The sequence below is a fragment of the Candida margitis genome, assembly GCF_024628925.1.
Source record: "Candida margitis strain CBS 14175 chromosome Unknown scaffold4, whole genome shotgun sequence".
NCBI lineage: Eukaryota > Fungi > Ascomycota > Pichiomycetes > Serinales > Debaryomycetaceae > Lodderomyces > Lodderomyces margitis.
Window position 1 is genome coordinate 294,771 of NW_026261813.1, and position 11,840 is coordinate 306,610.

The 11,840-nt window shown below is 38.7% G+C and overlaps 6 protein-coding genes across 6 annotated transcripts; 4 read left to right on the top strand and 2 right to left on the bottom strand. All coding sequences in view use genetic code 12, as the record gives it.

Annotated features, from left to right (window-relative positions):
* Positions 1–1,186: 1,186 nt before the first annotated feature.
* CANMA_002882 (uncharacterized protein) lies at positions 1,187–3,622 on the top strand (the record flags this gene model as incomplete). The annotated part of the gene is made up of 1 exon (XM_051814999.1): positions 1,187–3,622. One exon carries the CDS (start codon positions 1,187–1,189, stop codon positions 3,620–3,622), a length of 2,436 nt encoding a protein of 811 aa, XP_051671523.1.
* A 253-nt stretch (positions 3,623–3,875) lies between these two features.
* Positions 3,876–5,744, top strand: CANMA_002883 (uncharacterized protein; the record flags this gene model as incomplete). Its single annotated transcript, XM_051815000.1, has 1 exon — positions 3,876–5,744. One exon carries the CDS (start codon positions 3,876–3,878, stop codon positions 5,742–5,744), a length of 1,869 nt encoding a protein of 622 aa, XP_051671524.1.
* A 62-nt stretch (positions 5,745–5,806) lies between these two features.
* Positions 5,807–8,245, bottom strand: CANMA_002884 (uncharacterized protein; the record flags this gene model as incomplete). The annotated part of the gene is made up of 1 exon (XM_051815001.1): positions 5,807–8,245. The coding sequence occupies one exon, from the start codon at positions 8,243–8,245 to the stop codon at positions 5,807–5,809; it is 2,439 nt and encodes an 812-aa protein (XP_051671525.1).
* A 262-nt stretch (positions 8,246–8,507) lies between these two features.
* On the top strand, positions 8,508–9,776 carry CANMA_002885 (cysteine protease; the record flags this gene model as incomplete). Its single annotated transcript, XM_051815002.1, has 1 exon — positions 8,508–9,776. The coding sequence occupies one exon, from the start codon at positions 8,508–8,510 to the stop codon at positions 9,774–9,776; it is 1,269 nt and encodes a 422-aa protein (XP_051671526.1).
* A 57-nt stretch (positions 9,777–9,833) lies between these two features.
* CANMA_002886 (uncharacterized protein) lies at positions 9,834–10,706 on the bottom strand (the record flags this gene model as incomplete). The annotated part of the gene is made up of 1 exon (XM_051815004.1): positions 9,834–10,706. The coding sequence occupies one exon, from the start codon at positions 10,704–10,706 to the stop codon at positions 9,834–9,836; it is 873 nt and encodes a 290-aa protein (XP_051671527.1).
* Positions 10,707–11,056: 350 nt separating this feature from the next.
* On the top strand, positions 11,057–11,662 carry SSU72 (RNA polymerase II subunit A C-terminal domain phosphatase; the record flags this gene model as incomplete). The annotated part of the gene is made up of 1 exon (XM_051815005.1): positions 11,057–11,662. One exon carries the CDS (start codon positions 11,057–11,059, stop codon positions 11,660–11,662), a length of 606 nt encoding a protein of 201 aa, XP_051671528.1.
* Between the last annotated feature and the right edge of the window lie 178 nt (positions 11,663–11,840).

Sequence of the window (11,840 nt, forward strand, 5' to 3'; positions counted from 1 at the left end):
ATAAAATTTAGCTAGTCTAATGTGGAAGCTATTCTGTTTTAAATTATAATATATCGTAGGATTTACCTAATAGGGGAGGAATAGATTACCTTGTTTTAGCTCTAGTTAAACCCTTATAACTCTTATAACAAACCCCTTTTTTGCTTGGTATAATAATATTAATATTAATATTTCACTTCATTTATAATATATATATTGATAGTAACACACAACAGGATTGTAACTGCTGATAACTTCATATACTTTGTCTTGCGATTAGTAAAAAGAGTATTTCTTCTTGAAGGTTGGTTGATCGGATATAAATATTGTTTGAAGCTGCATGGTACTACAAGATTGCATATTAGACATACTTTTCCCGTTCTCTCATAATATAGTTTAGTTATGCAACAACTTTAACTAAAGTGTACTACACATATAACTCTATTATGAAGAAGAGCATGTCATCTATGATCTCTAATAGAATCATCTCTTTTTGCATCATCAAAATATGTGTGTCTCCAAAAAAAACAATAACAGTACACAACACAACACATATGCAAGACAAAAGACAAAAGACAAAAGAAAAACGAAAAAAAGAAATGTAAAATGAAAAATGAAAAAAAAAAAGAGATCATTCACGCAGACAACGATACTCTCACAAAAGTTAATAGAAAAAAACAATCAGCCAACCTTTTATCAGTTACCACCCCACCCAACCCACACTCACACTCACAACAACTGACGACATCTGAAGCTGTCAAAGAACACAGTTGTATCAAATAACATCAACTCAAAACTGTGTCACTTCCACCTTTCTTCAACGTTTTGCATATATTACACCAAATAAAGTTGTCAATATTTTTTTTTTCAGCTAGATTTTGACAACCAAGTGGTCACAGTTTATTACATTTTTTGATCAGCATCACTTAAAGACAGTCCACTAACTATTCACATCAAATATTCTGATATACCCACATCATAGAAGTTTCATACTCTTTAACTATTCCGCAAACAAGAGATTAACGTGTTTAGTTATCCACCAACACTCTAAATTTCAAAAGTCACACGTCCTGTGAATAATAAAATACACCAAAATCGTATCGCCATTCAATTTTGCCCTTCGCTTTCCATATTTTAGCATACCACTATCGCTTACCAGCCATCATACCACCACCCCTTCTGCGTTTTTATACATTAGGGTGAAACTATGGAATCTGCATCAACCATATCATTAAATTTCAACTATGATCACCAGTCTGACCATTCCCTATTCAAGCTATGGAAGCTAACCAACGACTTACTGTATATAAAATGCAATAATATATCAACAACTGAAAGACTTAATAACCGATCTTGGAGGCTACTTAATCAACGGGTGTTACGACTCTGCGGACACGATGGGAATACTAGTACCGCTGACGAGGGCGTACATAAGCTCAAACAAAACACTCATGACGAGATAAATGACTTGTTTAAGGAAAACTTGAAAGATTTGAAACCGAAAACTACTCAATTTCTAACCGAAAGGCCAACCTTGTTCAGTCATTCGTCAAACTTTAGTCTACAAACTAGGAAACGCAGCACTCAAACGAGCTTGGAATCATTTGCATTTGAGAATAATCAGAAACAATCAATAAGTGATGAAATACATGACCATCAAGGTGACGATTTGGCCGAATCCGATATGTCAGATATTTCGGAAATATCTGACGAGGAGGAAGAAGAAGAAGAGGAGTCGGATAATGAAGTACAAGAAGAGAATGGTGGGAGACTGCATTTTACAACCAATGCGTCAAGTCCAAGATGCATTGCAGATACTTCATGCTCACTGCAACCACGCATGTCATCACTGAATCAGTCTGATAAAATATCACCGCAAAACGTGCACCATAGAACAAGAGACACATTTTATTTAGGAAGCTCTTCCTCTGGCTCCAACCATCATGACCAATCAATCAAAACTCATTCCATTGCATCAAATCCAAAGTCATCACCTTTACGTCAAGTCACTGAAAAAAATCAACATATGGAGCTGGCTATAAAAGCATTAACCACATCACTGGATAAATCTACTGGTGCTCAAGTCCCCATACAACAACCCCAAGTGCAGCGGCAGAACTCTTTGTTTAACAATTTTAACTTTAAGGATAACTCATCCGAGATTTTGAATGGGTCTCGAAAGCCATCAAACAATACCATTGATGAAATTGATCTACGCCACAACAATGGTGACTGCTCTTCTACTGATATCTCGGAAGACGAAGACCTGGATGTTGATGAGATAGAGGAGGAGGACCATGAAGAAAAGGGACACGAGCATACACTAAAACAAGACGCTTCTCACGCAAGCGAAGTGAGCCAGCTGAATATTGATGTCACTAGAAAGAGCTCGACTGCTACTTCGACGAGAGATGATAATGATAGTGAGTGGGTCTCTGTCTACTCTAGCTCGATTAATTCTACTGCTGCTTCATCAAAAAGTATTCCAAAGAATCAGTCCTTAAATTTTACCAAAGTCGAGCCACCTTCATCTGTCTTGTCTAACGAGACTATATCAACAATGGATAAGCAAAGGAGAAATTCCAACTCGACACCAGTACTAAACAAACCCAAGTCATTATTATCTGGGTTGTTTCTTAATGAAATGGCACATTCACAATCTTCTACACCAGCGCCAGTGGCTGACAAACCAAAATTGCTCAGAGCAACAACTACTGGTGTAATGACTATTGACGAAGAGAACAAACGTCCATCACTCATTTTCACACGCAAGTTTCCTTCCTTTACTGATATTCCCCGCATTGGTAAACGAATTCAATCTCCGGCATCCATGACTACAAATATGACAAACTCGTCGTCTTCTGCTTCAGAGAGTGTAGCGGCTGTTGATGTCAATAATAGCTTTGACAGTAGTAACACGCCCCTTAAAAAACAGGGTAGTAGTGTTGGTATTTCTGACATCAATGTGTCAAAAGTACCCAAGGGCAAATCCGCAGTTGACGAAGAGCACGAGCTATTGTCGAATAATTTGAACAAGTTATCAAGATCTATGTCGCACCACTCTTTGATGAATATCTTATCAAAGTCCTCCATCAATTTAAGTCGGATTTACATCAATTCCATTAGTAAATTGAAGCCGGAGAACAGTTCTTATCGCAATTTTAGTGGTAACTCCAGGGGGGGTGAATCGTCGCCACATTCCAGGGGAGCAACTGAGTCCGGCAAGAGTAATGGACGAATTTCACCCATAGACCAACAAAAGGCACCTGCTGCAGAGCCCACGCGCAAGCAATCGCCTAGCTCATTAACGTCAGCATCATCGATTCTTGTAAACTCTTCGAAGTCATTGGCTACACCCCCACCATCAACACCCCCGGTACCTAAGATTACCACAACTGATGCATCTATAAGCGATGACAAGAAAGACAATCACGCTACCAGCGAAGTTAGAGCAATAACTAATGAAGAAAGAGAGTTGTTGGAAAATGAAGAACTCAGTACTTCATTGCGCGAAGCACTATTAATCGATCATAAATTGGGTAGAGTTGCTATGCCTGATGGAGTAATGATAAAAAAATCCGTCGTTAGCGGTGAACTGAGTGATGATGCTGTCTTTGATGATTATCATGCAAAAGGATGGTAGAGTGTTGTGTTGTAAGTTTTCTTATCCGGTAGATTTAGATGTAGTAACTTAATGAATAATTTGTTAGAATGTTAGAGAGATCTGTAATAGCTTGTTGTGATATCTTTGATTTAAGTTCATCGACATAGATTTTCTCGTTGCAAAAGAATAATGTGAACCGATTTTGCAAAAATCTTTGCGAAAGTTCACCGTACTCATCCCTCTCCACATCCCTGTATATATACCACCACACTTGTTATAATACCACATAATTATGAAAACATGTTACTATGAACTACTAGAGGTTTCATCGATTGCTTCAGACTCCGAGTTAAAAAAAGCCTACAGAAGAAAAGCCCTACAACTTCATCCAGATAAGAATCCAGGCAATGTTGAAGAAGCCAATCACAAATTCTCACTTGTATCTGCTGCATACGAAGTACTCAGTGATCCACAAGAACGTGCGTGGTATGATTCTCACAAGCTGAGTATTTTGAATGATGATGATGTGGTTGATGATGGTGTATCTCATATCCCATCGATTTCAAGTGAGGAGGTTTTACGGTATTTCAATCCTAGCATGTATTCCACTATTGATGATTCGATTCTGGGATTTTACTCTATAGTCAGTCGAATATTTGAGAGGTTAGCCCGAGAAGAGATCCAGCATGGTAAGTATCAAAATATTGATGAGTTTTACAGGTACAAAGATGATGATAATAATGTGTACACTATTGACTCAAGTTACTTGAAATATCCATTATTTGGCAACAGCCATGCTGATTACCTATCGATAAAGCAGTTTTACCAAATTTGGTCAAATTTCACCACTTGCAAACTATTTAATTGGAGACATGAGTATCGTTATTCAACAGCACAAGATCGTCGAACTAGAAGGTTAATGGAACGAGAAAATAAGAAATTAAGCGATGAAGCTCGAAAAGAGTATAACGAAACAATACGAAAGTTTGTTGGATTCATAAAGAAACGTGATCCTCGAGTTAAAACAGCTCAAGAGGAATTTAATAAACAACAGCGTAAAAAACAAATGGAAGAAATGCAGCAGCAAATTCTTCGTCAAAAGTTGATGAAGCAAAAGACAAAGTTGAATGGAGATCAAGTATATCAAGAACAGAGTTGGCAGAAGTTGGATGATAATGAAGTAGCTGAATTAGAACAAATGTTAGCTGAAGAGTACGATCTTGATGAAGTAGTGGTTGCCGATGATGATGATGATTATGAACCAAGTACAGATTCAGAATTTGCTAGCGATGATAATGATAATTTGAATGACGGGGATGGAGGGGCTGAAGAAGTGCATGAGTTTGAATGCATTGTTTGTGATCGAATTTTGAAAAATGAACAGCAATTTAAAATCCATGAACAAAGTAAAAAGCATAAGAAAGCCGTAAGGCAGATGAAATGGGAAATGAAACAAGAAGGGATTGATTTAGGTATTGACGAGGAAGAGGACGATGATGCATTTGAGACTGCGGAAAGTGAGTTTGGTGAGGAAGATGAAGATGTGGAGGAAGAAGTAGCTGATGATACTCAGGATGAACCATATGTTCTTGATGACAACGAAGTAGCAAATGACAGTTTGGGAGGAGCTAAAGCTGAAACAAATCACAATCATAATGGCTCTGCCAATGACAAGCAAGAAGAGAACGACGGACACATCAATTATCTGAAGCTGAAAAAAGTCAAGGTTGATCACGATGTATCCAAAGACGCAAATTCCCCACCAGAAGCACCTAAACTCACCGATGAAGAAGTGGAAAAGAACAAACTAGAAACAGAATTAGCCAAACTACTCAACCAATCAAAATTGGATGATTCTGATGATGACTGGGATACTGGAAATAAAAAGGGCAAGAAAAAGAAAAAGAAAGCCACAACAAAATCAAAAACTAGTTCAATGTCATCACCGCAACCACAAACACTGCAGGATGCATCATCTAAAGAGACAACACCTATGGCTTCTGGTGGTCATGAGAAATGCGTTGTTTGTGGTCAGTCATTTGAATCACGTAATCAATTATTCCAGCATGTCAAGCAAGAAGATCATGCTGTAGCTCCATCCTTAGCATCAACAGCTTCATCGGGCTCTAAATCTAAAAAGAAGAAAGCCAAACGTAAATAGACATAAAATAGACTACTTGGCCCAATCACAAACGAATTTTTAATTTAATCTATAAAGTAAATCTATCTAATACCAGTTTTGGACATCTTCACCTTAGCAACAATAGGTTCATTAATACCACTATTGCCTTTACCTAATCCCTGGCCATGACTCCATCCTAATTTCTCCAACATTATTCTACCTAAGTTCAGTTCTCCAAGAGCTGGTGCTTCAGCTCCAACGACATCACCTTCTTTGAATTTAGCCCTTGGTTCATTACCACCACCATTACGTTTCGAGTTGGCATCTTTGTCCTTCTTTTCCCGTTTAACATCCATACGATGAAAGATTGGTCGTCCTCTCATGATAGCATTGATCCTGTTGAAATTGGGTAAATTCTTGTACGTTTTCCTTGTTTTGGTCACCTTAATGTAATGGCGTACATTATGACGACCACATTTGTCAGTTTGCATATTATATGCCGCCGCTATACTTTGCAACGTTTTATTTCCATGAGAATCTAAAGTTGGGAAACTTAATGTAGTTCGTGATTCATCTTGAAAAAACGAGGTGAATTCATGGCCTATTTGAGCAATTGTTAATGAATCCGGGTACTTGATTAATAAATCATGACTTAGGATTGCATCTTCAGTTTGTTGAGCTTGACGACGCTGTTTTTGCAGTTTTTTGTTTTTACGGAAATTTAGAATTTGTTCCGTTAATACATCTTGCAATTCTTCATCTATGCCAAGATTTTTGAAATCACGTCTGTTTTTTGCCGGTGTGTTATTGGAAAAATCTCGGTCTTGCATAGGTATTAGTCCCTGTGTGCTTGTTTTCGAGTACTGTATTAGATCATCTAGATTGTCATCTGAGTCATAGGGATAATCGTCCTGATCTTTGTCAAACTCATCTGAGTCGTCATCATCGTCCCCTTCTTCTTCGCTGTCACTACTAATATAAACCTGATCCTCTTCCGCTCCAAGTTCATCTTTATTTTGATCAATCATTCCTGATGTGATGTGAGATAGAAATTTAGATAATCGATGTTCCTTCACCCCATTCGATAGCGCATAATCAATAACCTCATCCTCATCTATCCAAACAAACTCATTGTCAAACCCAGTGAGCTCGTGACACTTTAAATAATACTGATTATGGATCCCAAAGCGAACATTAGTAACTGATATCTTAGACACATCGAATTCGAAATCCTCAGCCAAGAATCCATAATCTGCTTCTGTATCGGGATCGGATTGTGAGATTTCATTATCGGAAGCACTATTTTGCACAATTGTCTGTTGTGTATCTTTATATCTAGGATCATCTATGAAAACTTCCAACTCTTCAGCGCCCGTATCCTCTGGTTGCTCTTCAATAGATTGTGTCAGTGAACTAGAATTCAAATCAAACTCAGTACCCCTTGCTTCTTTATTACATGGATAAGTGAAATCATTCTGCTTACGAAGCAGTTCATCTTCATCTGCTGAAGTAGCGGGTATTGAAGCTTCTCTGGTGCTTACTTTTTCACTAGATTGTATGTGTAAAGAAACACCATCTTGGTGGAAGCCATGGAAAGGTTCGTTGTTGCTTTTCTTCCTAATGTTGCCATGATATAGTTCATCATCGTCAATGTAAGGATCTGGAACCTTTTGCAATACGTGGATGCTCAGACCAATACCAACTCGTTCGACATCATCCCAATCTTTGTTCACTGTGTCCCCTTCCTCCTCCTCCTCTTCCTCCTCCTCTTCCTCCTCCTCCTCTTCCTCCTCCTCTTCCTCCTCCTCTTCCTCCTCCTTTTCCTCTTCCTCCTCCTCTTCTTCCTCCTCCTCTTCTTCCTCCTCCTCTTCTTCCTCCTCCTCTTCTTCCTCGAAGCTCTGTTCTTCAACTTCGATGTTAGAATTAATTCCGTTCGTCGATGCATCTGCTTCATTAACCTCATCTACCTCGAGTGCCTTCAATACCTGATGCTCGTCTAATCCAGTAGCATTCTCCGCTTCAAAATCCTGCTGATTGTATCTCGGCTTTGTTACTGACTCTCCCTCTTCGTCTTCAGAATCCAACGATATACTCTTGAAATCTTGGTCAATTATAGTGCCAAAAGGATCCTCCTGCTTTTTCTGGGTTAGCTTATATAGGAGGGCATTTGGATCATATGTTGCTTTTGCTTTTACAAACTCGATGGGCCTGTCTCTGAATTTACCTGACATTATCCTACTTTGGTGTTGCGCCGTATACTCGATTTCTTCGGCAAATTTTCCGTAGGTACGTCTGCCAAATGTATGTGCAGATTGTGTCATTTCTCCACTAGGCATCCATAGCGAGTCAGGATCAAACAAAGACTGGTGTTGTGCTGAGGAACTGTACCCAGAATGCGATGATTTGCCTCTACCACCTCTAGCTTTGTTATAACTGCTTCTTCCTCCTCTTGCGCTTCCTCCCCGTCCACCACGGCCACCACGGCCACCACGGCCACCCCGTGATGCACCTCTAGTTCTTCTGTTTGCTCTACTGGGCATTTCTGTTGTGTTGAGTAAAAAGAAAGAGTTGTTGCCATCTATGGCCAATGTTTTGTGAGTCAGTTATACTCTGCGCGCGCTCCCTCTTTCCCACCCACCCTCGTGCGTGAATCGAACGCGAGAGAGTAGCAATTAGTTAGTTAACACGGGAAAACAAAGTTCAGTTTTGCGTAACAGTAAAACATACTGCTATCAATTGCTTTTGTTTATCAGGGAAAAAGCACCCCCACCATCACCTACTAACACAAGTTACACCTCCACCATGCTTGACTTGCACTCTGAATCAGGGCATCAAGACCCAGACAACAATAAGTCAGACCAGTCACAATCAGCTGGCTCAGTTACAGAGGGAGGTTTTGAAAGATTCACCTCTTTCTTCAAAGGTATATCAGGTGTCAACAGGGAGGATGAAGAGGCGAAGGAGAATAATGAATCACCAGAACACAGCAAAGCTAATGAAGTAAAAAACATAGTTATTCTAGGAAAGAACTTTAACACGCAAAACGGTGCCAGCGAGTACATGCGATCCTTATTATGGTTTTCCTACAGATGTGGTTTCATTCCAATTCCCAAGGCGTCCGACGGACCACAACCTGTCACGTTTTTTCCTTCTATATTGTTCAGCAAGCTGACACTAACCAATGTTGGCAACCTAAGAAGCTTGTTGGATAACGACAATTTCTCAAGTGATGCTGGTTGGGGTTGTATGATACGAACTTCACAGAATTTGCTAGCAAATGCATTACTCAAATTATCAGGCAAACTAGATGAGAGTACGCAGTTGGAGATTCTCCAATTATTTCAAGATGACCCTAGCTCCGCATTTTCCATCCATAATTTTATACGGGTTGCTAGCAGTCTGTCATTGCTGATAAAGCCAGGCCAGTGGTTTGGTCCAAATGCTGCTTCACTATCGATAAAGGAGCTTGCGTTAGAAGTAAAAGATCGGAACTTGTCACACCAAGTGCCTTGCGTTTACATTAGTGAAAATGCCGATCTATACGACGATGGGGTTGAGGAATTATTCAATAAGGCGCTCACTCCACTTTTATTATTGTTTCCAGTTCGGTTAGGTATTGATCAAGTAAACAAATATTATTACCATAGTATCCTACAACTACTAGCGTCAAAGTTCTCGGTAGGGATTGCTGGAGGAAAGCCGTCTTCGAGCTTTTATTTCATAGGTTACGAAAACGAACAAGATTTAATTTATTTTGATCCACACTTGCCACAAGTTGCTGAATCGCCAATTAACCTTTCTAGCTACCATACAGTAAACTACAGCAAACTCAATGTTGGCCAATTGGACCCATCTATGATGATTGGGATACTCCTTGGCACTATGAATGACTATATAGAATTCAAACTGGAATGTACTGAAAACAAAATCATTCATTTCCACCCATTGATTACCACCTCGCATCAGGACTCAACACTAAATCAATCGTGGCAAGAGGTTCAAGAAGATGACGATTTTGTCAACTTAACTGTTCCTAAAAGCGAAGAAGAATTTGTTGTTTTAGATGAATAGTTTTGGTAATATATAGCTATGTATTTACGGGTGAAAGTGTATGTTATTTCTCGGACTTTAAGTGACAGTTTTAAGAAATGTCAAAATGGTAGTCAAAATTGATTCCTTTTTGTTGCCTGCTGGTGAATTGGGACACTTTAAATCCCATATATTCTCACTTGAAGTGCTTGACAACGTACGAATGTCAGCATACCATTCTCCGGCATCAGCATTTGGTTCATTTCTGTAAAATTCACAGTGGCTGTCCTCATTAGTAAATGAATGAGCTTGTAAAAGTATAGTTTCGATGGACTTGGAGCTGATTGTCTCTTGGCAATTATCATTCAAGGTGAATGTTTCCCATCCAACCAAGTATATTCCATGGGCTTGTGTTTCAATCCAATCCAATCCATAAAAACATTTTTCTGGGGTATCAACGCTATCAAGGTATAATCCAGAGATTTTAATGGTGTACTTTGAAATTTGGTATACCCAAAAGTAGACGTACTTGATGTATTTAAAAATGAAGTTCTGGAATACAAATTGGAATGTTCTGCCAATGTATGGCCCAATTAGGTTGGCAACTCCAGTGAAAATACTCTCGATAATAGATGTTGAAGCCAAGCTTTCAGGTGGGATATACTTTTGTGCCAATTGGATCAAAGCATTGTCTCCTTGACTTGCACCATCAGTACCCAAGTTTTGATTTTGGATATACTCTACCGCATCTAGATTGATTATAAAGTTAAAATGGTCCTTCTTGACTACGTCATCAATTTTCAAATCCAAAGGCACATTCCCCTCGCGTACTTCTCTGACAACAATCCTGGAGTCAAGTCCAGCACGTACGTACAATATATCACCAACAATTTGATTTCCTAAAACATTCGTGACTAAAAGCTGAATAAGCAAGCAAATTTGAAGAAGAAAACAACTGGTTGAAAACATCATTATTCCTAAATTATGTTTGAGATTGTTGTCTGAATATCCATATGGAAAATTAGCATTGCTTTTATACTTTTGTGGAGTAAGAACGAATTATATTGCGGAATGTCACAAACAAGATGTAGTATTATGTTTGCAGCAATCGTAGCAACAAAATTCATTGTCGCATATTCATATAATTGGGCATGGTTTTCACGACACAGTTGTTATATAATTTTTTTCTTTTTTCCTTATGTTCGGACCAAACTGTGAAATTACTTTGATGACCTCCACCTTTGTCAAGCAGTAGGTAGTAGATTATGATTAAAGACAGCCTTAAAATATGTACTGTGTGTGCATCAAACAACAATAGATCGATGGAATCTCATAAGCAATTGGCAGATGCAGGTTACGATGTCCATTCCTTTGGTACAGGTTCAGCAGTAAGGTTACCAGGACCATCCATTGACAAGCCAAACGTTTACAATTTCGGTACGCCCTATGAAGATATATATCAAGATCTACTAAGTCAGAATGCAAGAAAATTGTACGAGCTGAATGGAGTTTTGCATATGTTGGAGAGAAACAAGAGTGTCAAGATGGCTCCGGAAAAATGGCAAGAAAATGCTTATGCGGGCAAATTCGACTTGGTAATAACTTGTGAGGAGAGATGTTTTGATAGTGTTCTTGAAGATCTAATGCTTAGAATGTACAATACCAATTCGCAGCTGGACTTGAAATCAGTTGTGCATGTCATTAATGTCGAAATCAAGGATGATAATGAAAATGCCATCATTGGTGGTAAAGGTATCTTAAAATTAGTCAACATGATACACGACTTTAGGAGGAAACAGGAAGAAAAAAAGGCTGATATTGAAGATGAGCTGGATGTAATATTAGAGGATCAAATGATGGGGATTTTAACGGAGTGGCAGAGAGATCATGCGCATTTGCAAACCTTGTATAGTGTGTCGTATTACTAACTATAGAGCATTTTATGAATAGATTTACTTGAAATTCTGAGATCTATGACAAAGTAACAAAGTGAGTTACACATTTGCTTACTGCGTATATAAATCGTGGTGATTTCATCTCTCTATAGCATGCTATAAGCACTGGTACAACCTTTGGATTCCGAAATAGTAAAACAATGTAGATAAA